This window comes from Amorphotheca resinae (assembly GCF_003019875.1).
Source record: "Amorphotheca resinae ATCC 22711 unplaced genomic scaffold M430scaffold_8, whole genome shotgun sequence".
Taxonomy (NCBI): domain Eukaryota; kingdom Fungi; phylum Ascomycota; class Leotiomycetes; order Helotiales; family Amorphothecaceae; genus Amorphotheca; species Amorphotheca resinae.
The window spans coordinates 677,891-704,510 of record NW_020194478.1 but is presented as its reverse complement, the minus strand read 5'-3'; the positions used below and the strand labels follow the sequence as shown (position 1 = coordinate 704,510).

The 26,620-nt window shown below is 49.9% G+C and overlaps 9 protein-coding genes across 9 annotated transcripts; 4 read left to right on the top strand and 5 right to left on the bottom strand.

Annotated features, from left to right (window-relative positions):
- Positions 1–28: 28 nt before the first annotated feature.
- On the bottom strand, positions 29–2,730 carry M430DRAFT_142285 (hypothetical protein; the record flags this gene model as incomplete). Its single annotated transcript, XM_024862755.1, has 2 exons — positions 2,529–2,730; positions 29–2,472 (listed from the first exon to the last, which is right to left on the bottom strand). The coding sequence occupies exons 1-2, from the start codon at positions 2,536–2,538 to the stop codon at positions 29–31; spliced, it is 2,454 nt and encodes an 817-aa protein (XP_024719574.1). The 5' UTR covers positions 2,539–2,730.
- Positions 2,731–2,961: 231 nt separating this feature from the next.
- On the top strand, positions 2,962–4,592 carry M430DRAFT_35792 (hypothetical protein). Its single transcript, XM_024866814.1, has one exon. The coding sequence runs from the start codon at positions 2,998–3,000 to the stop codon at positions 4,351–4,353; it is 1,356 nt and encodes a 451-aa protein (XP_024719573.1). The 5' UTR covers positions 2,962–2,997; the 3' UTR covers positions 4,354–4,592.
- Positions 4,482–5,271, bottom strand: M430DRAFT_20288 (hypothetical protein; the record flags this gene model as incomplete). Its single annotated transcript, XM_024864263.1, has 2 exons — positions 4,482–4,934; positions 4,993–5,271. 2 exons carry the CDS (start codon positions 5,269–5,271, stop codon positions 4,482–4,484), a joined length of 732 nt encoding a protein of 243 aa, XP_024719572.1.
- Positions 5,272–5,650: 379 nt separating this feature from the next.
- M430DRAFT_67604 (hypothetical protein) lies at positions 5,651–7,571 on the top strand. The gene is made up of 2 exons (XM_024869295.1): positions 5,651–6,787; positions 6,841–7,571. Exons 1-2 carry the CDS (start codon positions 6,036–6,038, stop codon positions 7,367–7,369), a joined length of 1,281 nt encoding a protein of 426 aa, XP_024719571.1. The 5' UTR covers positions 5,651–6,035; the 3' UTR covers positions 7,370–7,571.
- Positions 7,572–7,854: 283 nt separating this feature from the next.
- Positions 7,855–10,548, top strand: M430DRAFT_35790 (hypothetical protein). The gene is made up of 4 exons (XM_024866813.1): positions 7,855–7,959; positions 8,011–8,885; positions 8,938–9,000; positions 9,107–10,548. Exons 1-4 carry the CDS (start codon positions 7,948–7,950, stop codon positions 10,437–10,439), a joined length of 2,283 nt encoding a protein of 760 aa, XP_024719570.1. The 5' UTR covers positions 7,855–7,947; the 3' UTR covers positions 10,440–10,548.
- An 871-nt stretch (positions 10,549–11,419) lies between these two features.
- On the bottom strand, positions 11,420–12,147 carry M430DRAFT_28992 (hypothetical protein; the record flags this gene model as incomplete). Its single annotated transcript, XM_024865837.1, has 4 exons — positions 11,420–11,488; positions 11,732–11,788; positions 11,841–12,025; positions 12,117–12,147. 4 exons carry the CDS (start codon positions 12,145–12,147, stop codon positions 11,420–11,422), a joined length of 342 nt encoding a protein of 113 aa, XP_024719569.1.
- A 1,563-nt stretch (positions 12,148–13,710) lies between these two features.
- M430DRAFT_43247 (hypothetical protein) lies at positions 13,711–15,042 on the bottom strand (the record flags this gene model as incomplete). The annotated part of the gene is made up of 7 exons (XM_024867605.1): positions 14,960–15,042; positions 14,844–14,900; positions 14,767–14,789; positions 14,698–14,708; positions 14,611–14,640; positions 14,468–14,551; positions 13,711–14,419 (listed from the first exon to the last, which is right to left on the bottom strand). The coding sequence occupies exons 2-7, from the start codon at positions 14,887–14,889 to the stop codon at positions 13,711–13,713; spliced, it is 903 nt and encodes a 300-aa protein (XP_024719568.1). The 5' UTR covers positions 14,890–14,900; positions 14,960–15,042.
- A 5,616-nt stretch (positions 15,043–20,658) lies between these two features.
- On the bottom strand, positions 20,659–24,531 carry M430DRAFT_51617 (hypothetical protein; the record flags this gene model as incomplete). The annotated part of the gene is made up of 5 exons (XM_024868240.1): positions 20,659–20,713; positions 20,797–21,035; positions 21,310–21,567; positions 21,620–21,672; positions 21,723–24,531. The coding sequence occupies 5 exons, from the start codon at positions 24,529–24,531 to the stop codon at positions 20,659–20,661; spliced, it is 3,414 nt and encodes a 1,137-aa protein (XP_024719567.1).
- A 467-nt stretch (positions 24,532–24,998) lies between these two features.
- On the top strand, positions 24,999–26,546 carry M430DRAFT_104710 (hypothetical protein; the record flags this gene model as incomplete). Its single annotated transcript, XM_024860946.1, has 2 exons — positions 24,999–25,266; positions 25,318–26,546. The coding sequence occupies 2 exons, from the start codon at positions 24,999–25,001 to the stop codon at positions 26,544–26,546; spliced, it is 1,497 nt and encodes a 498-aa protein (XP_024719566.1).
- Positions 26,547–26,620: the final 74 nt, after the last annotated feature.

Genomic DNA, 26,620 nt, shown 5'->3' with positions numbered 1-26,620 from the left:
TTTCTTTCTTCCATTCCATTCCATCCATTCATTCCCTTACAATATCAAGATCATCATCATCATCGTCATCGTCGTCATTATTATTAACGACGTTAGTGACCGCAGTTGATATAACCGCGTCCCCCCCAAAACTCTCCCTGCCAGCTTCGCGAATCCCTTTCGCCGTGACGAAGCGCGTCTTCTTCCGCACGGGTTGGAAACTTTCTCCATCCCTCATCCTTCCTAGTTCTTTAGTGAGGTTTCCTCCCCAACCAACTGCCGCGCTGCCGCTGCTAGATGATGGCGTGTTGACTCTCTTCCGCTTGATGGGACTTAGCTGTACGTCTTTCGCCTTGCCGCTGAGCAGCCCCAACGCCGCGGCGTCAGGTGGTGGTGGTGGTGCTTGTGCTTGTGCTTGTGCTGCTTGCTCTTGCGCTACATCGGTGTTGCTATTGCTATTGCTACTACTCCCCGGCTCCGGCTGTGATGAGGAGGAGCCTTTTTTACGGAGGTAATCTGCGCCGAGACCACCGCCCAAAGCTCCTAGCTTCCTCGCGAGCTCTCGTTCCTTCTCCTGTTCCAGAAGACGTCGCGTGATGCGCTCCTCTTTGGTCGAGCGATGGAATGCGTCAGGGTCGTAGTCCGGGTCGTCAAGCAGGCTCGCCGTCGTTCGGTTCCCGATGTATATCTGCGAGTGGCTCTCTTGATCGTATCTGGTCCTCTTCTCTTGCGCTGTTTTCTGCCGTCGTTCTGCGAACCCCGTCATATCCTTACTGTTGTACTTGCGGGCACCGTATGAGAGACCGAGACCTTTCCCATAGTTCATGGTATTGACTTCCATTCGGTTTGAATGGGTCTTCTTCAAGCTGAGGTTAACGTGGAAATCACAAAATTCCGTATGTTTTTTGTTGACCCAGCTATTGCAAGTAGTCCCGTCTTTCTTGACGCTTTTGCAAAACCCCAAGTCTCTCGCCGTGCCAATCTCCAGGATCGTGTCGGCGTCGGAATTCAACACCAGGCTGAACTTTCCAGTGTCTGCTTGCCCTCGCGGCGGAGGCATAAACCCAGGATTTAAAATTGCTATAATAGTGCCTGGTGTAAGCTTCCAAAACTTCTCAAAGGCCGAGTCGAACAAAAACAGATTCAGCTCCCATTTGAGATCTGTCAAGTCCAAGATCATGTATTTGCCGCGATTTGCGTTCTTTGGGTCCTGCCGATGTGACAGGGGCTGGGATTTCGCGGCAACGATTGCAAATACTACGACGTCCTCTTCTATATCTGGTCCAGAGAAGTCCGGAGCCTTGACCGTTTTTAGCAGGTCCGGTATGACGAAGGTCTTCTTTCCAGTGAGTATGCGAGTGAGCTCCTTGTGCGGAACAATCCTCTTGGATAGATGGATAGATGAATATGGCTCAAATTGAGAGGCTTCGGATTCGCTGACATCGGCTGGTGGCGTCTTTTTCTTAGACTGTTTTTTCACAGGAGCACCACTCGAGGCGGTTGTCGTATCTGTAACGGATGTATCTGTACCGTTGCTCGTACTCCTCATCGCCGAGCGCAAGCTCGGGGCAGTTTTACTGCGCGAAAAACTGCTGGGGTTACTGTATGAATTCAAGACTTCATCTCTGCTGAATTCGGGTGCTTCTCGAGAAGCGGGCGGTAATTCGACCGCAGTTTCTTTAAATTTGCGCATCTGCTCATGATCAATATCAAAAGCCATACTTCTGCTCTTCTGGATCCGTAGTTCTTTCTCCTTTCGTTCGGTTTCTTGAGCCCTGATGGCCGCCATCCTCTCACTGAATGTTTTGGGTCGATCTTCCCCTGAGCTAGAAGTTGTTCCAGAGGCGCGGGAACTGATCTGAGAAGCAGGTCTCTGCAGAAATGGCCCAGCGCGCCTTACATCTTGGAAGTCTGCATCTTGGGTTCTTCTCAAACTGGGAGCTCTCTTTAATGAAACCTCGCTAGCCTTCATGCCTTTATCTATCCCCAGCAGCACTCGTTGCGGGGACCGAGGAAGCTCAGCCGGCTGCGCTCGTCGTACGGGAGACACAGGAACATGCACGCTTGATTGTGATTTCGATCTCCGTAACCGCTCCTCCCGTAATTCTGATATCCTCGACTGTGCACGGTTTGCGGCCACCGAATTCGATCTCGCGAGAGGTGCAGAGCCCGCCCGACTAACATCAGTCTCCGTGTCCGAGCTCTGCTTCGCCTTCTTTTGCAGCGCCTTGAGCTTCAATCGCGCTTGTATCTCCTGGAGTTTCAACTGTAGGGTTTCTTCATCATCGTCCTCCGCCAACTCTTCCAATTCCATATCTTCTTTCGGCAGTGTTTGGGCCCTGTTTCGAACGGCAGAGGCTGATGTTAATCGCTTGGTCGGGGATGGTGAAGGAGAGGCGCGTTCTGCTAGACGTCGAAGTCGGTCACGACCTCGAGGGGTACTCAAAAGGACATCATGGGGAGATTTTGGGGGCCAGTTATCGTTCGCATTGGCTTCATGGTGGTTAGCGGGGTATATGCAGTGGATCGAGAATACTGAGAATACTCACGTTGTGACATGATGGCGATGATGAGTTTGTCCCGCCATTAGGTATTCATGATTCCCCGAAATCAATTCTTGCAGCGCAACGTTGTTTATAAACAATCCATGCTCCTGGGTTTGAGAGCAGGGGTTGAGGCTATATCGACCCTGCAATTAAGATGGGATCCAATGATGAAGAGCTGCTAGAATTCGATGCTTCATTAATCGCGAGAATGTCTAGAAGTAGAATCTCAATTGTTATGATTTGCGAGAGGTTTTGCCGCATTCATGCGCTGCACATTTCTTTTGTCTCACCCGAAAAGTCGATTGTCGTTCTTTACATTTGATAACCGACGCGTAAATCCCACATTATGACATTTCTATTAATAGAAGAATTTGACGCGTTCACGCGTCTCCCAAGTTCGGCAGCGCCCCAAGTTCATAGCCAGATTGCGCCGTACCAAACACATATCTTTAAAGGCCTTTGGACAGACAGGATGAAGACTCGAGCCAAAGGAACTGCGCGAACTGCTGCTGAGGCAAATGAGGCCACAGAAGTGACAACCGCAAAGGTTCAATTGGGCCCCGAATCGCCAAACCCCCCTCAGCTCTTCATATTACCAGAGGGTATCAGCACGGACGCACGAATCATTTCTCTCACCAATCCCAGGTATCTTTCAGAAGATAGATATGTTGTCTGTCCGGAGCGTGGGTTCTACGAATTCAGGGCGATTGCGGCGCCCAAGAGAACTCCCAGAAGTTGGCTGCTTTCTCGACCGGAGGACGAGGTGCCACCATTACAGAGTGGAGAGGATACGACAGAGACGAATTTATCGAAAGGATATGTCACTCGAGGGGCAGACTTATTTATTGCAACTCCAATTGATCCCCTATTCTTTCTGCTACCAGCACTCGCTCCTGAGTCGAAAAGTTCAGGGACCGCAAAAAGATTGTTCCTCTCCAGCGATGACTATCTCGAGAAAACCACGAGTGCATCCCCCGCCCTTGGTAACTTTTTGAGAATAGAAAAGTTGCGTGGTTTATTAGAAAGGAGGATGGCAGCTGTATGCGAGACGGTCGAAGCTGGAGATGAGACTATGTACAGACTGGACGAAGAGAGGCTATTGAAGGAATTATTACAGAAGGCAAAGAATATGGCTGAGAGAGGACTACCGGCAAGCATGGAGGAGAAGCTAGTAAGAAAGCCTCTTGAAGCACCAATGCTCAGTATAAAGAGAGAGGAAAGCTCATTACAAGAATCGGCAAGTGGGGACGTTCCACCAGCAACGTCCGATGTCTCGACTCCTCTTTCAGAAACTCCAGATACCCAAACAAGTGTATCGTCTACGGACAGTGCGACAACTTTATCCTCTGAGGCATCAACAGTAGCTACGAGCTTTTCTGGAGAATCCACGGATCCTGCCCCGTTATTGGAATCAAAAACAGCCACACCCCAAATCGACGCCCCTGAAGGTGTTGCAGACCTATTACGGCTTCGTACAGCCTTGGACTTCATCTGCTCGAATTATATCGCACCTCATATCACAGAGAAGCTGAAGTTGATGCTTTCTTCTACCACGGCTACTACGGATTTTGGCCCGCTAGATCAACATCTTGCACATCTAACGAAGTTGCGCCAGGAAGCGTTAGCTGCAAGATCACTTGGTGACTACTCGCGGAAAAGGGCGATGAATGAAGACGACGAAGACTTAGAAGCTCGGGCAGAGAAGAAAAGAAAGGTGGAAGAGGAGGAGAAGAGAAAGAAAGCAGGAGAGAGTCAAGGAATCAAGAAATTGAAGAAGGCAAATATCAGTGGAATGAAGAAGATGAGTGAATTCTTCAAAAAGAAATAATGCACTTCATTAGCAAAGTCAGGCGTCTCGGAAGGACATTGGAAATGATACCTCTAGGTAGAGGCTTTGGGATATCACGCGTGTTAGGTTGTAGAATAAATCAATAATTTAGCCATAAATTTCGTAATTTATCGTACTCCTCGTGCTCTGCCTCTTGTACCACCAATGCCCCTCCCTATACCACTCCGTCCTGCTGTTGATTGATACGTGCCACGAGGTGCTGGCAAGCTGCTCGACCCACCAGCAACATAACCGGTCCCACTGATGCTACTACCCCTGACCGCGCCTCTACCTCTTCCTCTTGATCCCCTGACTCCACGTACTGCTGTCCCAGCCTGTCGTTGCCTCTCTTCGTCCTCCGCCCGTCTTCTGGCCTCTTCCCTCCTACGCTCTTCCTCGGCGGCCCTCCTCTCGGCAGCTTGCGCTTTTAGGACCGCCTCATTCTCCATATCTGCAACATCTTGACTTGCCCCACGCCAATTAGGATTCAGGATTAATCGTTGATTATGTTCGGTCTGCGAGAGAATGCGAGTCCAGGTGTTGAGAAGAGTGGATGCTGATGTGACTGTGCGCGAAACGGTCTGTATCAATCATTAGCTGCGGGGTTCGCATGAATTGTCCTGATAGGGTAATGCGTACATCCATATTCCCCTTTGCGCATTCAAGACTTGAGATCACGCCTTCTATGACCTCGTTGATGCTCCGTACACTTTCGAGTTCTTTCTGCAAAGCATTGGTGCGAGCTTGCTCGGTATCATATTTTGACTCGGTGTTGCGCTGGGGCGGGGCATTGGTGCTCTCAGAAGCATTGGCGGTGGGTGTTTTGGTTGGCTTCGAGGTGCGCGAGGGGGACGCGAAGAGGTCTTCAGCGTCTGATGAATCCGAGAGATCCAGCTTGGCAATGTCCGGGGTAGCCATCGCGTGGTAGGAGTTTCAAGTGAGGTTGAAGCGAATATCAGAATCCTACAACCAGCGGGCAAGCACGTAAGGTAGTCCGTAGCAACGAGGCGCGTCAGTTTCCAATCTGATAAAACTCTCTAGATTGCCGGGAGTGGAAAAACAGTAGTTCCGACAGGTCTACGCTAGTACCAGGGAGGTAAGCGCCAGCCAGACAGGCCCAGCCACGTCACACGTGCCGGTATCAGTGAGCAATGAACCAATCAGGGTGCCGAACGAGCCAGGGGCAGACGAGACAAGCATGTGCAAGCCACAGGTGCAAGCCACACTGACAACCTCCTCATTTATTTTGGAATAGACGAGGCGCCTTAGATACCGGCCACAACCTCCTGCGTCCCTTCGTCCATGCAAGCAACTCTGGCTCTCCCACCAGCACTGCAGCACTCAAACATTCCACCATTGCATCTGCTTACCTCTTGTACTACCTCCGAATCGCATCGCATTGCTTCGTGTCGCATCATATCCTCGTATCGTCGGTCGTCTTGCGCGCCTCACCGTTGCTTTACTGTCGGCATTTTTGAGGGAGTTGTTGATCGCTCCACAATCTATCTTTCAACCACAAACAACGAACTTGTCCATCTGTCCGCTTTCGAACTCAATTCGACGTCAATGTCGTTGTACAGTGTCTAATTCACATTCACTTCACCTTTGTTCTCTTTGAAGTCTTCTCGCCTTTAGCGGGTCCTTTGAGCGTGGATATTATTCAATTCACCCCGTTCGCCAACATGGCTACTTCCTGTCGCACCGCAACTCCTCCCCCTCCATCCTCCATCAACACGCCTACAACTCCAAAACACGGATGGGAAGACAGCTACCAGCCTTATTCCCCTCGAAAGTCTGCTCGAGTATCGTCACAGCGATCAAGAGCGGCGCAAACACCACCACCCCCAAACCTCCGCAACTCTTCCAAGAAAGTCGCATCTACAAGCACGCCCGGCAGCACTTTATCTCCTCCTCCAACTTCATCGATCATGGCTTCCTCGAAGAGAGTCACCCGTGGGGGATCAGTTTCTGGCGCATTGAACTACGGCACAACTGCCTCTGGATCTTCAGCTCTCGATCTCCCAGCTCCTGTTCGCGACAATGGCATGCTACCTACCCCGGCGAAGACCCCCAAGAAGAAATCGTCTGAGATCGTCCCTGGAATCGCGTCGATTGCGCGCAACTTGTTCCCTATCCGTGGTGAGACTGCTGAAGCGGTTATGCCAACACCCAAGAAGAAGGGCCGCAAGTATGCTGGTTTTTCTTTGGATCAAGCTGAGGACGAGGATGCCCCGATCCCGATCTACACCGACACAACCGATCGCATCCCAGAAGCCGATACGAGTGCAGCCAACCCTTTTTATGGCAATCACAGCGCTCCGCAGCCTGAGCCGACCAAGCGATCAATCAAGCGTAGAAAGATTACAATCCCAGGTGAAGGAGAACAGACTGTCGAGGAGGCTGAACGTCGTGAAGATGGTCTAATCTATGTCTTGTAAGTTCCTGCCATCCCCAGCTGAGAACAGGTCTAACTCTTTACTTCTACAGCCGAGGCAAGAAAATCTTCCGCAAGTTCAGCGATGAGGTTGAAACTGGAACTCCTGATCATAATGACTCCGACGCCGAGGCCGATACTGAGCTCGAAGAAGATTTGCCTTCGAGTCTTCGTCGCCCATTGACTCGGTCCTCCATCAAGCCTCGTCTTCTTTTCCCATCTGCCCACCAAGCTAAAGCTGCCGAGATGAGATCGCAAGCCACCGAAGATGAGGAAGAAGCTGTCACGGACATTGAGGAGCCAAACAATCTCTCTACTCCTACGGCCCAGACGGATGATGTAGTCGCGACCCCAAAGGCACCCAAGTTCGCACCCGCTTCTCCACCCACCACTGCTAGAGTTACGAGATCCAAGAAGTTGGACATGACTAGTTCCCCAGCCGGACCGTCCAGGGATGGAAGTGTCAGTCCTTTTCTCGGTTGGGCAATTGATAAAGGTAAAGGTAGAGCTACTTCTGGCAGTAAGAAGCGAGCAGGTGAACCTTTAAAGAGAGCCGGCGGCGCCAAGAAGACCCGTGGATGAAAGTTGGGGTTAGGTTTTGAGGATTCAGTGGTGTGTAGGGCGTGTTTTGTCTCTTTAATAACGCGATAGCGGGTCCATACTCTTTTCTTCTGCCTCCTTTGGCATCATAATACAGTCTGTAATGGGTTGGGAGGATGCCGCTGTGCGGGCGAACTTCGAAGCAGAACGAATAGGGGAGGGTGAGGTACAGACGTACAGACATACAGACATACAGACATACAGACACCAATCAATCGAGATAATTGCTTTCAGTTTCCAGTTTGCTTGGTGATATTTGCCTTGGCATCTATTGATGTCCTTCTAGAAGTGCCACTATCCAATAATTATAAATTTTTCAGATGTAGGTATCTAATGTATGTACCATGTACTGCACCATGCACTTGTTTGGTTGGTACCTGTCAAACATACTCCGCCGATATAAAATACCCCGCTAAAAGTGCGTGATCGGGCGAGGCTGCGCTGGTACATCCACGAAAGTTATAAATAAATTATTGTTGGCAGCGCACCTCCAGACCCAGGACAGCAATCCCACGAAAGCGCCCAGAAATCCCGTTTATCTTCAGTATTTTTCCGTCAAGATGCATATTCTCGTAGGTTCTGGCTGCAAGACCCTGCTGGATTAACGCTGACGCTGAATCCAGGTCGTCAACGACGATGGCCCTCCCTCGAATCAGTCTTCCCCATACGTTCACTCTCTCGTGAAGTCTCTACAAGAAGCAGGCCATGTTGTATCGGTATGCCTTCCTCACACACAGAGGTCGTGGATTGGAAAAGCGCATATGATCGGCCAGACCGTCAAACCCACATATTTTCGACCCGGCACATTATACAAAGATGATGGCACTACCCACTCTCGACCGCTCTCAGCAGGCTCAGAAGAACAAGAGGAATGGGTACTGGTAGATGGAACACCGGCGAGCTGCGTACAAATCGGGCTCTACCATTACTTCCAACACCGCGGACCTGTCGACCTTGTAGTCAGCGGGCCGAATTATGGCAGAAATTCTACAGCGGTCTTCAGCTTGAGCAGTGGGACGTTAGGCGGCGCTCTCGAGGCTGCGATTTGCAAACGAAAAGCTATAGCGCTTAGCTACGCATTCTTCTCTCGAAATCATGACCCAGAAATCATAGCTGGCGCTTCGAAATTGTCAGTCCGGCTCATCGACTACCTCTACAAGAACTGGGACGACGCAGTAGATTTATATTCGGTGAATGTGCCGCTGGTAGAGGATGTCAATAACCGGAAGGTTATGTGGACCAATATGCTACAGAACTACTGGGGGCCTGGAAGCTGCTTTCAGGAGGTCGAGGCGGAGGAGGGGAGCTCAGAGGAGGAAGAGGAGAGAATCAGGGAGAGAGAGGGAGCGCCGCCAGCGGATGGTACTAATAGCCTAGCTGTTCCAAGGCATACGCATAAGCATTTCAAGTGGTCACCACGTTTTGCAGACGTCTATAAGTCTGTTGAAGATGCGGGCCCTGGAAATGATGGATGGGCGGTCAAAGAGGGATATACAAGGTAAGGTCTTCAGCAGAGAAACTCAGCGGGTCTTATACTGACTCATTGATAGTGTCACACCACTGAAAGCAAATTTTATGCATGCTGCAGCGGCGACGGAGGGGGAGCTGAAGTTGTGAGTTTGACTATGCATAGCGTTGGAGCATTAGGCCATGTTAGATTCAATGCAGGGCTTTGACATTCCGTTCTGCGTGTTTCTTGTCTAACAGGTGATTGCCCAGGCCTTCAGATAATATCCCAAACATGGAAGTGCTGTCTATCTCTCAGAAGCCACGAATTTACGCACTCATAGATTATGAGGATGCTTATGTTCAACCCCTGATATTGGCAGCTCTGAAGTCACGTCTGCCAGAAGATTCATACATCCTCATCTCATCCATATCTGAGCTGCCGGAGCCCACAGCCCCTTTCCTCCAGATAGGAGCTTACGAATCCCTCCCATTTGAGCACATCATGTCGCATTCCACCACGTCTCTCACAAATGCATACATAATCCGCAAGGCTCTGATCCGGAAGCATTACCTTACCACTACGGCCCACAACTGGGTAACCAAAAACCCCTCCTCGATCCTTTCGACAAACATCAAGCCTTCCTGTCATTTCGAGGTCGATTACGCCGAGTTCATCGACGATGCCCTCGTCGAAGCCTGGGAATTGCAGGCTAGCTTCCAGAAGAATGAGGGTAAGGAACCCGATGAAAGGGAATGGTGGATCTTGAAGCCCGGGATGAGTGATCGAGGACAGGGAATCCGGCTCTTCAGCACGGAGGAGGAGCTCCAGACTATTTTTGAGGAATGGGAAGCCGAGACGCCTGATTCCGACGACGAGGAAGAAGAAGACATCGGATCGAACCTCGATGCTGCCGTCGAGAGAAAAGCAGAGGAGGATAACAAAGGAGGAGACTACATCGTCACGTCCCACCTCCGCCACTTCATCGCACAGCCATACATCCACCCACCGCTCCTCCTCCCCTCCAACCCGCGCAAATTCCACATCAGAACCTACGTCCTCGCGTCCGGCAGTCTCGAAGTGCACGTCTACAAGCCCATGCTCGCGCTATTCGCCTCGACTCCCTACGCCGCGCCCTGGTCCTCTGCCTCATCGCCCAACACCCGCGATCTCTCTGCGCACCTGACCAACACGTGTCTCCAAACGGGATCACACGACGGCGCCGTGCACGCCTTCTGGGCGCTGCCACTCCCAGAGGAGCAGAAAACCGCCATCTTCCAGCAGATCTGCGACGTGACGGGCGAGATCTTCGAGGCGGCTGCGAAGGGCATGATGGTGCATTTCCAAACGCTGCCGAACGCGTTCGAGGTCTTCGGTCTGGATTTCTTGGTCGATGACTTGGGCACGGCGTGGTTGTTGGAGGTCAATGCGTTTCCGGATTTTAGGCAGACCGGCGACGACCTGAGGGGCTTGGTGGCGGGCTTGTGGGAGGGCGTGGTGGACACGGTGGTTGCAAGGTTCTTTGGCGTTGGTGTTGAGAGAGATCAGGGGAGTCAGGAGCAGAACATGGTTTTGGTAAGGAAGTTGGATTTGGGAAGGAGGTAGAATAGAGAGAATCAGGGATAGATGGTTTGAAAGACATAGAAAGCAGTATAGACACTATTTGGTCGATCACTCTGTTTACAGTAGACAAAAGCAATCAAAACATACCTCTATACCTAGTCTAAGAGTAAGGGAAAAAGGTATCAGTCAATGCCGCTTCGGGCATTATGTAGAGCGGAGGGCGCGAGCTACCTAATTATCCAATTGTGTAAGAGGAGTTGTATCGACTATTAAGATAAGATAACGGTTGTACCTTGGTTTACAACTGCAGTAGGACCATCTCCAGAAACGCGGTTGTGGATTTACATCAGTCCTAGGACCTGTTACAGAAACCCATACCTAGTTTGCCTACAAGGTAAGGTAAGGTAGATAATGATATTGTCTGAGGTCACGGAGGTAATAAAACAATTTTGTCCTCCGATTCCTTTTTTTGACTCAAGCTCCCTTTCATATAGCTCCCAAATAACATAGGTACTCAATATCTTTCTTCAGTCACACTAGCACTTCTATCTCAAGATGTCTGTCTGATAAGCCGCCTGATGATTGATACCTCTCTGCTCAGCTCACCCCCGACTTACGGTATACCTAGGTAGTTCATCAGAAAAAAATCACATTGCGACGTCGTGAGGGTAGGTGTGTAACGAATCCAGCATGAGGATCTAATTTTTAAGGGAAGGTCGAAACAGCGAGTATAATACTGCCATACAAGCAAGACCACGAAATCATAGAGAATAAGGAAACCCGTAACCATCGTAAGACAGCATGTACCATAGCACATGCCATTAAATTCCATTCCGTCCATCATACATCCTGTCATCCATAGCTAACTCCTCAAACACCAACCTCGCTGCTTAGTAGCAGTCGAGGATAAACAAGGGGTATCAGAGCACGAGTCATTCCAATGGTGGGGTAAAGGTTGGAGACGTGCTGAATGCTTGTCCGTGTTGCTTGCGTTGAAGAGTATCGTTACTTTATAAAGACCTCTACTTCTTCTTGGTAGCAGGGGCCTTCTTGGTCGGTTCGGCAGCCTTGACCTTCTTGGTAATAGCAGCCTGTGTGAGGTTATATATTAGCTTGATGAGCGGGGCAAGGGTTGGCTAAAAACAGGCTGACATAGGAGGGTATGTGTTAGGGATAATGAGGATTCGTTGAGGTAGCGAGTTCAGGAAACGTAAGTAATTCATATTCATAAAAACATATCATAAGCCTGAGATGTGTTTTGGAAGGATGCTTCTCCAGACAGGGATTGTGAACGCGTTAAGTGCGCATCATAACAAAGATACACGGCAACATACCTTCTTCTCTGGGTTTGGAGTAACAGCATCTTCGGCCTTCTTCACAATCTCTTTGGCCTATGGGGGGTATTAGAAAGAACCATAGTAAGTTGCGATAGAAATATCTCACCTTGGTAGTAGTAGTAGCCTTCTTAGCAGGAGCCTTCTGCTTGGTAACGCCAGCGGGCTTGGTGCCCTTGGCAGCAGTAGCCTTCTTTGGCCCCCTCTTCGCACCAGTATTGGCAGTAGCACGCTTCTTGGTGGCGGTGGTTGTCGGCTCAGGGATAGTAGGGAATACTCTCGGTCGCGAGTTTCCTATGTGTGCGGTTCAGCAGAGCACAACCAAGTTACGCGCCAGCAGCTGCAGTGGTTCCAGCGTGAACTGAGGAATGCGATAAGAACGAACCGGTCGCAGAGCGCGTTCCTTCGCGGGCCATTGTATCCTATGAGAGATTTAGTGTCAAGATCTATTGCGGAAGACCGGGAAGTATTGGCGCAAATCGCTGGCGCGTTCCTGACATCTGTGATGCGACGGGGAAGTTTTGAATTTGCTTACGGTTGGAGTGATTCTGTTAAGAACCGACTTGAGGTTGATGCAGCTGTCGCAGTACAAGGCGGTTAATCAGGAAGAGAATTTGAGGAAGACTTGGCTTGATTGATAGAGAGTTGTTGTGGTAAATAGAGGGAAGGAGGTCGCCTTTTGGTCGCAGCATAAACATCCATACCATCCCTCCATGAACGCTAAGCCAATCCGAGTGGTCAAGAACCGAGTAAAACAAGATATATCCCAATTTATTTGAGATTGGAGTTCTTTTAAGTCGAAAGATCCAGTAGAATTTGTGCTTTTAAAGTCAGCTATTTTCCACCTGAATTACCTCACCATACTCTTGCTGGATGTGCTTTCAATGTCACGTGCTGTCCCCTCTCCCCAAGTACCCTGGCTCTCATGGACAAGCGAATAAGCAAACAATAAGCACATGTCGCAGTACATCAAGAAGATGGGATATTGCAGTGGTTGGGGGAAGTCATCAGGGCACATTCAGACTACTTTCTGCCCTGCAAGTTCTGAGTCTTGGGATAGGGGGCTTGATCCCCAATCAAACGGGTTAGAGATGCGGCTTGGAAGTTAAAACCACATGTCTGGGTCCGTTCTCAGGCCTTCATATAAAGCACCTTAGCTATTGAGCTGTCGACTGATCCATGCTCGGGCTTGGTTCATGATATCTTGGATATCAGAACCAACAGTATGAGTTGCAGAAGCTAAACAAAATATTCACTAACGTTTTCCGGATTGAAGCGATCGTTACCCCTTTTCCCGAATTGTGCAAGATCCTGATCCGCAACATCAGAACTCCGATTTCCCCTAGGGACTTGAAACTCTATCAAACAGAGTTCTCGTGTTAGGGCCTCCAACAGAAATTTTGGAGTCTGGACCGTGTGGTCCCCGACTCACAGGTTGCCACATAATGGGAGCCCTGTAGAGAGAGAGAACTCAATCTATAGTATCAGATAAATGCACGAATCTCAAAAATAGTGGTCACAAAGCGTGGCCACCTTTAGATATTTTACTTCAGCGTTCTCTCTTAACAAGGAGGATGCATATGAGTTGGGAAATCATTCGGATAGACCTTAAATCTTGCGTGCTGAAAATTCAATATAGCCATGATATGCTGATAACTCTCAAGGAAATGAACAATACTATACGAGGGATGCATATCTTGAATGGATATCAACTTGGCTCGACGACGCACGCAAATTCAGGATCCATATCAACAATGTGCAATATAGGGTAGATGAATTTTGGTATTCGAAGCATTGCTCTAAGTATGTCAACGCCGAGCACTTGCTTCTTCCACCAAGTCTATCAGCCCGGCTTCTTTAGTTTTCATGTCTTCTAGAACCAGCTGAAATCTAGACAAACTATACAATGGGCTATCATACCAAACAATGCAACGGTCTTAGGCAGAGCCCTGGTCACCTGTACACTTTGAGCGTAGCAATCATGCTTCAGCCCTCATCTTCCTGAAGAAATCCATGACTCCGGTAAAGACAACCAGCAAAATACCTCCACCTGGGCCGAGTCTTAGCACCTTTGGCAGGAAACCCTTGTAAAGAGCTCCGAAACCTTCTTCCTTCATAACAGTTCCCACTGCGGGCCATGCCCAGTTGTATTTTCGTACTGCTCCACCCTCAGTGGTGCTGTTTTGGATGCGCGACTTGACAACATCCATGGGGGTGTTGAGGATTGTACCAACGGTACCACCAGTGGCACCAGAAAGTAAGTCATAGCCCATTTGGGTGGTTTTGTTGTCCGTCTTTGGGAGTAACTCTCGAACTTGGAAAATGCATCCGAAGTAACCGGCATTCCACAAGATATGTCTCCACATTGTGCTCTCTAGTCCCTTGTATAATGCAAGTGGACCTTCCGCCTTAACCGTCTTCACCACAACATCAACCATTCCAGTGTACTTTCCAGCCGAAGCACGATCCTGAAGTCGGATCTTGACAAGTTCGAATGGTACAACGACGAATGCTTCAGTGGCACCAGCAGTGGCACCAGTGAGGACTGAGAGAGATTGGTTCATTTTGGCGACTCCAAATAAGTCACGGTAGAGTTTTCCCCAGGCATCGTTCGCCGCGAACTTGGTCGCTCTCTTTGGTGCTTCCATCAGGATCGGAGCTTCGATACCACGGTACAGTCGTGAAAACCTGCTCAGCCGTCAGCATCTGTGCAGCTTGTGGGGACAATAATCATGCCCTTCATGCTTGATGATCTTCCTGAAGCAGTCGACCATGCCATTGTATGAATCGGCTCCTGTGCCTTTCCCCGTCTGCAATTGTCTGGATCCTCTGTCAACTCCGCCCTTCTATTAGGCCCTCGATATATTCTAGGGACTCACACTCTAGTCTTGACAACATCCAATGGGTACCTGTTCATTTGTAATCAGTAATTGCGCGGATAGCTGGTCCCTCGGGCGTCTGCCTACATGACAAGAATCTGTGGATTGCGCAAGTCAATTAAGCTGTATCTGAGCTTCAGGTTTGGAAAGGCTTACTTCAGAAACACCAGCCACCGCACCTACACATCCTATGAGCTTCAATCAATCTACGGTCAAGGCGGGAACAAGCTTACCTGCGGCGAACTGGTATATGAACGGCAAAGGCTTATCTGAAGACATGGCAGCAGTGTCTAGCCCAATTGTCAGTATATATTGGTGATAGAGAGTAAATCTCTGCGACTTCACGTACTTGGGAGAGATACAACGATTTATAAACAAAGGGAGAGGACTCGACGAAATGCACGGAGTTGTGACAGGACCGCTCTAAAGCCGAGCATCGGGGTAAACCAAAAACCGTTTTCAGCCGCCTTCTCCGGAACTCTCCGCCGGTGAGCTACGTTAGTGGGGGGAGCACGTGACAAAAACAGCCTTTACCTATTTGGGTTTACGTACCTGAGGTACCTTACGCGGTCGCGTTAACGCGTCCGCGAGTCTGGATGGGAAGCGCCTACAGTATTTCTGCATTGATTGTTTACCACTTTTCTCTGAAGACGCCCCCGTTTCTCTGGCGTGTAGAGAGAAGATACTATGCCTCTGCAGAAATCTTTCTCAGACCAGAATCATTCATCGAAAGTAAATAATCCAGATTTGAGCTTACTGAAAGCACTGCTAACTGCTGCAAACAGCAACGGCCTCAATGGAACCGGAATAGGAGCTTCCAAGGGCCTCAAGGCGCGAACCCCAATCTTCATTCGAAGCCCCTACAGGATAAGCCACCAATACCAGTCTCTACGGCCACCAAAAATAAGCTCAAAGTCTTCCACTTTGGCGGACAGCCCAACGCGGACGAAACAGCGAAGCAGGCGGTGGTCAGTCCACTGCCAGATGATGAAAAAGAGAACCGGGTAATAGCTGAAGAACTCTCTGCTCTTTCCAATCCGAAGGAACTCACCAAGGATACTACAAAGTCAACAGACTCGACCCTGTCTGATACCTCGAGAAAAGATGTCCCCTCAACTCCATCTGGCCGGCTGGCTTTACCTGACCTGATCGGCATGGGGGACATAAGACGTGCAGTGCAGGATGTTTCTCCGGAGGATCGTATAGAATGGGATCAGCACAGCGTCGGCTCTTCTGGCCGAATCAAGAGGGCGAGGAAGCGAGCAAGGAGCTCTTCGCCAATACCATCACCAGCTAAGACTCCGGGTCGTTTCAATAAGAAAGGAGAATCTTTACATCCACCAGTCGACCCGGGCTCAGAGCTTTGGGGCCGCTATTCCCTCAACGGTTCCAACGCACCCACTCCTCAAGGGCCTACAATCCCCGCATTGGCACATATCATGCATACGTCTTCGCCCCAGCCTTGCAAAGAAAAAGCAGCCCCACGATCAGCAGTCAGTCTCAGAAGAGCGAAAAGTTGTGGCATTCAGTTCCCTAAGCGCAGAAGAGTTGGAGGCCCCGATGAGGATGATGTCTTCACTGAATCTGTTAACCTCGGACCTTCGAAGATTTCTGTTCTAATTGAGAGAGTGCAGGAGGGGCTAGCTCAGCCTAAACAAGAATATACTGAAACCAAGAGTTCAGATCTTCACCTTCCTCGGGAAACGCATTTTGATGAAGGCGAAAGCCGCGCCCCTGTTGGACAAATCAGCCTCGAAATGGGAACAACAGCACAGAACCAGTCTATAGGTGATGAATCTCATCCTCAACCAAAAAGTGATATGATACCCAATCCACCTCCCGTTCGTTCCGATAGTTCTGATTATGGGGACTTCGACGACGATGAGTTGGACGACGAAACCTTGCTCAATGCTATTACCAAGTCAGAAGTACCTATTTATATTCCTCCGAACAAACCAACATTAGAAGTGCCTCCGGATCCACCTCCCGAGATGCTTCCGTCAGCCAAGGTTGAGTTGCGACGTCCTCTATCAGTGAAGGATTCCAAAACCCTCGAGACCAGCACCTTCAAGACTGGCGATGATGAATTTGATGATTTAGACGAAGACTTACTTGCGGCGGATCTTGAGGACATGGTAGCAAAGTTTGACGACCAAAACCCAACGGAGGCTAAGGTATCATCTATTAATAAGCCTCGGAAGGATGTAACAGTCTCGAAGGCAGACTCAGATGATGAGTTCGGAGATGACGGTCTTGATGATCTTGATTTTGAGGTCGCACAAGCAGCAGCTACTCAGTCCATACAGCAGACAGCTAATAGTCTCCTACCTGTACGTACAAGACTTCCGTAGCATACGCAATAGAATTATCTTGCTAAGGAATTTAGTCCACACAGAAAGTTCAGGCTATTCAGAGGTATCTTGTGACGAATATTCTCGACTCAGAATATGAGGCCCCGAATGGACGGAAACATCCAGAAAAGGTCAGCGTCACATTACTCATTATTGTACCAAGCTGACCTCTGTAGATTCTCTTTCTACAAATCGAGAACACAAAGACAATAAAGACGGTTTATCTTCGAGGTGTTTGGCTCGAGACTCCGGTTGCAACCAAGGCATATGTCCACGTTATTGGAAATTTCGAATCGAGTGGACGATGCATAATTGATGATGCCAACAATCTTTTGATCCTACATCCCGATCATCTCATTTCCTCAACAGTGGTAGCAGACTCATTCGGCTGTACCCGTCGCGCCGTGCTCCAAGATAGGGTTAAAGCAACCAGCGATTCCAGCGCCCCTTTGGTCTATGGAACTATCTTACATGAGATCTTCCAGGCAGCCATGCTTGCAAATCGATGGGACAGAGAGTGGCTGAACGAGCTTATTTTGGAGGTTGCTACAAGACATCTCGAAGATTTGTACACCATCAAGCTCCAGATCCCTCAAGCTGTGGAGTACCTGCAAAGCAAGATGTTGGAACTGCAGTCATGGGCAGAAGTTTTTGTTTCATCTCGGCCGCAGGTATGGAGCTCTTTGCAGGAAAGATGATTTATGCTGATTGAAAATAGGCCGAAGCAGTTGTCAAAGCAGGTAATGGCATGACGGCGACAATGTGTGTCAGTAAACTTCTCGATGTTGAAGAACACGTCTGGTCGCCAATGTACGGGCTTAAGGGCAATATCGATGCCACAGTACAAGTGACAATGAAAGATGGCAAAGAAGAGCGAACCTTGACTGTTCCCTTTGAGGTCAAGACTGGCAAGAATGCTAGTGCTGCTCACCGCGCCCAAACTGCTCTCTACAATCTGCTCTTGTCTGACCGATACGATATCGAAATTGCTTACGGCATATTGTACTACATGGAAACTTCAGAGACGATCAGGATCCCCGCCATACGTCGTGAGCTCATTCATATGATCATGCAACGCAATGAACTCGCTTGCTACGTACGTGAGCGGCATGCTCAACTCCCCCCAATGTTGAAGAAGGAAAATTTGTGCAATAGGTGCTACGCCAAAGTGCCATGCTTCATATACCATAAACTGGCTGATGATGGCAACGGCGAGACGAGTGGAATGAAGGCGAAGTTTGACGAAGTAGTTAAGCACCTGACACCGAAGCACAGAGACTTCTTCCTCAAGTGGGACGATCTCTTAACCAAGGAAGAGAAGGAGAGCCTCAAGTTCCGGAGAGAGTTGTGGACGATGCTTAGCTCCGAGCGAGAGAAGCTTGGGAGGTGCTTTTCGAACGTGATAATCGAGCCTGGTTCTGCATGCGAAGAGAAGAATAATCCAAAAATCAACCGATATCGATATACTCTGGTCAAGCAGGCACCCTCCAATGGTTTTTCTTTCCTCGATTCACAGATCATAGTTGGGGAACCAATTGTAATATCTGATGAAAAGGGGCATTTCGCACTGGCAAATGGTTATGTCACTCATGTACGGAAAAACAGAATTACGGTCGCTGTCGATCGTCGACTACACAATGCCCGCATACGTCGTCCAGGGTTCGATGAGGTTAACAATCAGGTCTTTGCTAGCATTATGGAGGTCGCGCAAGAAGGATCAACGGCCGAGGAATCAGAAGGGAAGATCGTGGAAGAGCCGGTCCTGTACAGACTCGACAAAGATGAATTCAGCAACGGCATGGCAACTGTCCGCAACAACCTTATCCAGGTCATGGCCGAGGGCCCGTTTGGCTCTCGCGAAATTCGAAGCCTCGTTGTGGACCTCAATCCACCACGATTCAAAACGCAGTCTACAGCGTACACGTTAAAGGATCGCGAGAATATCAATGTGGACCAGAGAAGAGCGATCCAGAAAGTAATGAGCGCTCAGGATTATGCCTTGGTTCTGGGTATGCCGGGAACGGGAAAGACGACTACAATTGCTCACATAATTCGAGCGCTAGTGTCACAAGGAAAGAGTGTTCTACTCACATCCTACACACATACAGCTGTTGACAACATCCTTTTGAAGCTAAAGGACGACGATATACCCATCCTGCGTCTTGGCACTATCGCGAAGATCCACCCCGATGTCCAGGAATTCGCAACACTTGCGGCGACGACCAAGTCCTCGTTTGAGGAGATTAGAAGTGCGTGGCATGACCCTCCTATTGTGGCTACAACATGCCTGGGAATCAATCATGCCATCTTCAACGAGCGGACTTTCGACTACTGCATCGTTGACGAAGCTTCACAGATCACTCTTCCCGTCTGCCTTGGGCCCATTCGCTTGGCTAGAACATTCATCCTCGTGGGCGACCATAACCAACTCCCACCTCTGGTTCAGAATGAAGAAGCCCGGGTTGGTGGGTTGGACATCAGTCTTTTCAAGCACCTCTCCGATATGCATCCCTCCTCGGTCGTATATCTCGAGCACCAATATCGCATGTGCGCAGATGTCATGGCCTTAAGCAACGATCTCATCTATAACGGGCGGCTGAAATGCGGCAACCAAGAAGTAGCAAACCGTACCATCTCCATCCCACGTATGGACGGTCTGAAAGATCTTCATCACAGCCCATCCACACTATCCCACAGCGCCAAATCCATCTGTCTAGGTCCTGTTCGTGGCAGATGCTGGATTCGCGATCTTCTGGACCCGGATACTAAAGTTTCATTCATCAACACGGATCCCCTCCTCCCGGCATCCCGCGAAGAGGCAAAAGGGAACCGTATTGTGAACCCTACCGAGGCCACCATCTGCGTCCAGCTTGTCGAAAGCCTCCTGAGTGTCGGAGTGCCCGCCTCATCAATCGGAGTCATGACACATTACCGTTCCCAACTCGCACTCCTCAAGCACGGACTTCGCAGGCACACGGACGTCGAAATGCACACCGCAGACCGATTCCAAGGTCGGGATAAGGAAGTCGTAATCTTAAGCTTGGTGCGCAGCAACGACGCGCAATCCATCGGCGAACTACTGAAGGATTGGAGACGAATCAACGTAGCGTTCACGCGCGCGAAGACCAAGCTCCTGGTCATCGGTTCCAAAAGCACGCTGAAAGGGAATGGACCGAAGGCCGATGGGAGCGAGGAGATGGTGGCGCGCTTCGTGGGTCTGATGGAGGAGAGGAGATGGATTTACGATTTACCGACGGGAGCTCTGGAGTCTCATTATTTTGAGGATGGAGCGACGCAGGTCTCGGCTTCAGACCAGAGTCGATCGATTGGAACACAGCAACAACTACCGATCAAAAGACAAGAGGCGAAGCGGCAACTGGACATGGAAGAACAGATCGAGAAGAACGGCGGGAAGAGGAGGCAAGGAGTAATGACGGAGGATAAAGAGAATGGAAATGATGCGAGGCGGCAGCCGAATAAGAAGATCTGCGGGAACAAACCATTCAAGATCCCTCAGATGTCGGTGCTAACGGATATTCTTAATGAAACATTGCATTGAAGGCGTTAAGATTAGGATTAGGATTGGGATATTAAGGAAGGACGAAAGAAAGCGGATAGGGTATTATTCAGGACTTGGATGTTGATACAATTATGATAATATAACGATGTTATGAACGGCTCCTATTCTCATCGAGGCTCAGTGTGCCTTCCCCTTTACTCCTGTGAGTATTTCGTAATCAATTGGATCGAACCTATAATATAGAATCAGTAAAACAGGACTCCTCTCCGACACAAGTCATACACAGTAGTAAGAAACGTATAAAGGTCACCCTACCCTTGCTCGCCCACAATCTCAATGGTATATTTCTGTAATTGTTCAAGCTGTTTCACGCAGCCGGTCAAGCTCTGGCTGTATGAATAGCTGTAGATCTGAGACCATTTCCGCGCGGTTTCTGCCGGAGACACGGGCCTCTCGGCATCCTCGTCTTCCGCTTCCTCGGCTTGGTCGGCTTCGACTTGAGCCATGCGATCCAGGAGGCGTTTCCTAGCGGCTGCTGCGCTTGGGAGGTATCTCTAGTTCAGATTAGCATCAAGAATAGGTTGGCGAGCACTGCGGAAATTAGGGTATAAGATATCGGTTACTGGAACACTTTCAATAACTCGGGCCGGTTTAAGGGGCTTCAAGTAAAGCTCTGTTCCTCAATCCGGTGACCGACCTCTCGGTAACTGAAAAGATTGCTCTTTGAGACAAATGCTTGCTTGTAGCTCCCTTCATACTGTGAAGTATTGAAAGGGGGCCAGTAACTGATACTTTATACCCAAATTCTTGCGGTATTATGAAACTTACCGGTACTTTCCTATCTGCTCTCAACGCTCCAGCTAGAACATATAAGTTCATGAGAATAGTAGCTACCGCATCCCGTCGGTATGCAAGCAAATCCTCAGCCGCCTGTCGGTTATCGGATATGTAATAAGGGTGGAAAAACAGAGATGACTGGCGGAGAGAAACTAGGTATTCAAAGAAACGCTCGCAGCCCTCGATGAGTCCTGAGTATGGGAGAGGATTGAAGGGCCCACGCAGGCGGATCTCGTGGCGCGTCAAGGCCTAATTCTTCTATCAGCTGAAACCCTTCAGGGGATGTACCCAGTGGACTTACCATGAGCTGGCGAATCCTGACGAAACCCTCGCGCAAACGCCCTTCCAGCATTTCTAGAATATATTGTTAGCCGTTAATTCTCTTGGAATATATTCTTACGAACCTGACTCCGCAATTTCCTTCTCTCCCGGCTCATGTCCTGCTTCGTAGTACACATATTTTGCTACCACTGAACGATATATGATACTAGAGTATATCAGCATGGATGACAAGGCTTTTCTCAACTCGTGCCTTGCGACAAATGGCCACAATATCCAATTGGTCACCACTGCAGCCACTACCCCTACTACGAACGCTAACCCGCGAGTCCATGAGATCCACACAACAGAAGGTAGGCCATCGGCCTCTCTGATTCCCAGAGAGATAACTGCGAATGACATACATCCCACGATTCCTGAGCGAGGATGGGAGCTCTGAGTAAATCTGTACATCATGGGGATCATAAAGATGGCAGCGAACACCGCCATTACATAGGGACTTCCGTCGCCCGCTCCGTACGCCACGCCTGCCCAGACGGCACCCAATGCAGCACAGAAGGCGCGAGTAACGAGGTCTTGAAAGTTGCCGCCGACTCGGGGATGTGCCATTACCCACACCACAACAACTGCCCACCAGCTCTCATTGGCGTTCCACCAGCCCCTACTCGCATCTAACCAGGCCGGCACAGAGAGCAACGACGTACTGATCGCAACCTTGAGAGCGAACCTAGTCTCAAAGCCCTGTAAGCGGTGCAGAACCGTCCACAATCTGTAACGAAGACTAGAAATGTTCGACTTCTGGTTCATAGCAATCTCTTCCTCTTCGTATTTCCCTATGGTGTCCATTCGTGTGATTCCGACTTTGGGTTCAGGGGCTTCCTCCCCGTTACGTTGACGAGGGGATGGCTTGTAAACATTTGCCATTCCTTTCATCATTTTGGCAAGCTGGGCCTGACTTCGGAAATAGTATCCTGCCGTCACACCACCACGGTCATGACGCACCTGAGCATTCGTGCGCTGCAGCGCTTTCGCTAGTGGATATGATGGTAGGTATATCCTCCATCCAGGATGCCGTTGCTGCATTTCCATGACCTTTACCAGCAGAGCTTCTACGCTGCTAGCAGCTTGTCGAATAGGATGGACAAAGAGAAAGAATTCCACAATTTCCTGGTTGTGCGAATATGTAGGCGGTAGAGCAGAACTCTTCATCAAATCATCTTCTTCCTCGTCATATTTTATCATCGCTTTTCGGAGCTCCGTTAAAGCTCCTATTATATCAGACGAGACGGAATCTGGGGGCCCAAGGTACTTGCGATGTCCTGACATCTCCATCAATACGGCGTCACATCTGCTTAGTGAAGTCCGCATCCACGAAAGCAGCTCTAAAGTCGGCTCAGCAAGTTTGTCGGCAACCAATTTCACAACTTGCTCTTCTGAAGGAGTCCTCCGGACCGAACGACGTCTCGGACCATCAATATCAACGACCGTATCCGATCTGGAGCTTTGAGCAGGATCTGTACTACTTCCCCTGCGTGAATCGTCAGGGTTCAGGCTGAACGGGGGAGGCTCACGCAACCCTGAAGCGCTATGCTCTCGATTTTGCTTGAAGTTATTAAACATATAAGTCTCCATCTTCAGAGATAGTAGAGATCTGATAACTCCTTGCATCAGATTTCGCAATTGTTCAACATCCGATGGTCTGAAGCGTGTCAAAGATATATCAAGTACAAGATCTCGATAAGCTTGTGAGAGGTTGACAAAGGTCAAAGCAAGTCGTCGATGCAGAGAAATACTGTCTGGATGGGGCAAGACCAGACCATCTTGCATTACTGCGAAGGCGTTATGTAGGGAGACGGCCAGCGAACGGGCTCCGGCATCTGGGAAAACAATGCAGCAGATCAGAAGAGCGATGGCCTGACCGAATAACCAAGGAATGCCGTAATCGTATAGTTTTCTCCAATGCACATGGTCCGATGTATCTGCCAAACAGGTATAGCTTACAGCAATCCCTGCACAAAGAACAAATTGATACGATCGTATATAATATGATCTGAGAGCTGCAATTGTGCCCATGAAGACGACAAGAAAAGCTGCGAGGATTCCACCATAACCCCTTCGAGCAACTGCTGTGCAGTCTGAAAGCCATAGGGCAAAAGCTCCCCATCCTAGACCTGTGGCTGAACCAACGATTGTCAGAACTACGCCGTCAATCTGGGCGCCAATCGTTCTCCCAGAGTGGTTAAGTATGGCTGATAGGCACATAATATAATTGTAATGCCCAAGCCAATGTCTGACCGCCGGAACCAGACAAAGAATATAGGTAATGAAGAAAGCCAAAAAAGACTTCGTCAACTTGACCCCAGCCCTCGTAGTTGTCACACTGCGGACTACGCCTTTGATCGCGTGCCATTGCTTTGGCAGAAAATTATGCAAAGAAAGAGGTGTCTGTCGGAGAGCAGCGGGAAGAGTGTATTCCGCGTCTCTCATAAGATCTTCGTGGTCCATCTTGGGAGGTTTCAAGAAGGCGCCATCGAAGAAGTTATCTCGAAGTTCCTCGACGCCATACGTATCCAACTCCACATCCATATCTTGGAGGAGCTCTTCAAGATGGCTATTGCTAAAACTGATGCGAGGAGATACTGGTGCGGAGCTTGCAGGAGTTCTGGTGGAATCAGCCAAAGACACTCTTGACCTCCTGCGCGGACTATGGCTATAGGATCCCATGTAGATACTCGACGGCCTGGCTCTCGTCAAGGCGGGCGGCTCAAGTTGTATATGTCGGCCATTGTTCCCCTCAGAGCGAGACTGCCGGTGGTGAAGTCGACGGCGGGGAACCCCTGGCTCCTCCTCTGAAAGTTGCCTCACGGGAGATGAGGTAGGAGAGAGGACCAATCGGGGGGCATCGTCGTCGCCATTGCTCGTCGAGGGATCCATTGCTGTCGACGGGGGGATCTAACATAATGCCTCCTCACTGACAAATTCCTGCTTCTCTGTTGATGGTATGTTCAGTATGTTCGCAAGCCCTGGTCAGAAGCCAGGAAGCCAGGAAGCCAGAGAAGTCCAGGAGGTGTCGTCGTGAGGTGCACGTGAGTTCCCGACTTTATATTTGATATTCCCGGAGCATCACGGCAATAAATAGAGTTTAGCGGCTCTAGCGAGCCAACCGCCACTGAGCTTCCCAGGCATTTGCCGACCTGTTGCTTGTCCCTCGGAGTCGCTCCATTCAAAGCGTTCTAGACTAGCCAAATCTCGTCCAAGACTAAGAGCCACTTCAGACCCCTTGGTTAGTTGCGGCAACTGTATTGCCTCTTCAACGCCCCTTCAACGCCTCTTCTACACGTCTTCACGTCTTCCCCCTGGTGCACCAGAACTCACCTCGGGTGGTGGAGAGAGCCTTCACAATGGACACCGGTCGGCTTTCCCTTGGCCGCGTCTCAAGCAAGAAGACCGCTGGCCATAAGGTGGCGGAGGTGCCCGAGGAAGAGTCCGACTCGGACGACGCGCTTTTAGCCACTGCCCTCCCACGTGTCAACGGGGTTGCGCCTCTGGTCGACTCGGAAGAAGATGGCTTCGGCGAGGAAGACGAGGACTCGAACGATGAATGGGAAATAGACTCACTCTTTGAAGACACTCTGGAAGAGATGGGAGACGAGCACCTCTTCGAAGGTGGTGAGCACCCTATGACAATTTGTGGAATGGCGCGCTAAAGATAGACCACAGAGCCAAATGCGTGTACGCTCGAAGAGGCCGGCGCCTTCAGACAACAGCTACGCACCATCGGCCCTGAGGAGTTTTGCAAGAGGACCGTTGAAGCTGGCACTATCAGTGCGAAAAAGCTATTGACTGCATTTGGTCTCCGACCGCCCCCTTTTCTCGAGGGGTCACCTGACGATGCCTATTATGGCCTTCTCAGTCTCGCCATCAGTCGCGAGCTCTCCAAACGGATTAAGCTACCACAGTATAACACCGTTGACGATGCGGTTGAGCTCATCAAGAAATCAAATAACATCATCGTTCTCACTGGCGCAGGAATCTCTACCTCTCTCGGCATTCCCGATTTCAGATCGAAGGACATAGGTCTCTACTCCAAATTAGAACACCTTGGCCTGAACGATCCTCAAGAAGTCTTCGACATCGAGATCTTCCGGCAAGATCCGAATATCTTCTTCTCAATTGCGCGCGATATCCTGCCGTCGACGGACCGATTCACGCCTACTCATGCTTTCATTTATCTGCTGCAGCAGAAGGGAAAACTCCTGACTAACTACTCTCAGAACATTGACAACATCGAATCGGTGGCGGGCATCCTCCCCGAAAAGCTTGTCCAGTGCCATGGGTCTTTCGCAACGGCCTCCTGTGTGGAGTGTAAATACCAAGTGCCGGGCGAGACCATTTTCCCAGATATCAAGGCCGGGACCATCCCTCGCTGTGACCGATGCATAGCCAACCTCCGGGCCCTTCGCGCCCCAGCCGCTATGAAGCGCAAGCGCTCTCAGAATGGTCACGACAAGAGGAAGCGTCGGTTTGATTCCGACGCCGACGACTCGTCGGAAGAAGACTACGATATCCCAGCTGCGGGGGTCATGAAACCAGACATCACGTTCTTCGGCGAAGCGCTCCCCGATAAATTCTCGGAGCGTCTCACCAACCACGACAAGAACCTCGTTGACCTGGTCATTGTCATCGGCACGTCGCTCAAAGTCGCACCGGTCTCCGAGGTGGTACCTTACCTGCCGGCGCACATCCCGCAGATGTACATCTCGCGGACGCCGGTCTCGCATGTCAACTTCGATGTTGATATGCTGGGGGACTGCGATGTGGTAGTTGCCGAGCTGTGTCGGCGTGCGGGATGGGATCTCAATCATGAGATGGTGCCCAAGAACCAGAAGGTGGACATCCGCTTGCAAGAAGGGTTCACAAGTCGGCACATATTTACCGTTAAGCAGTAGTGGTAGTGATGGGCAAGCAAAGGGGTTAGGTTAGGGGTTATTAGGTTTTGGGGGTTTCCGTTTTGTAGACATGG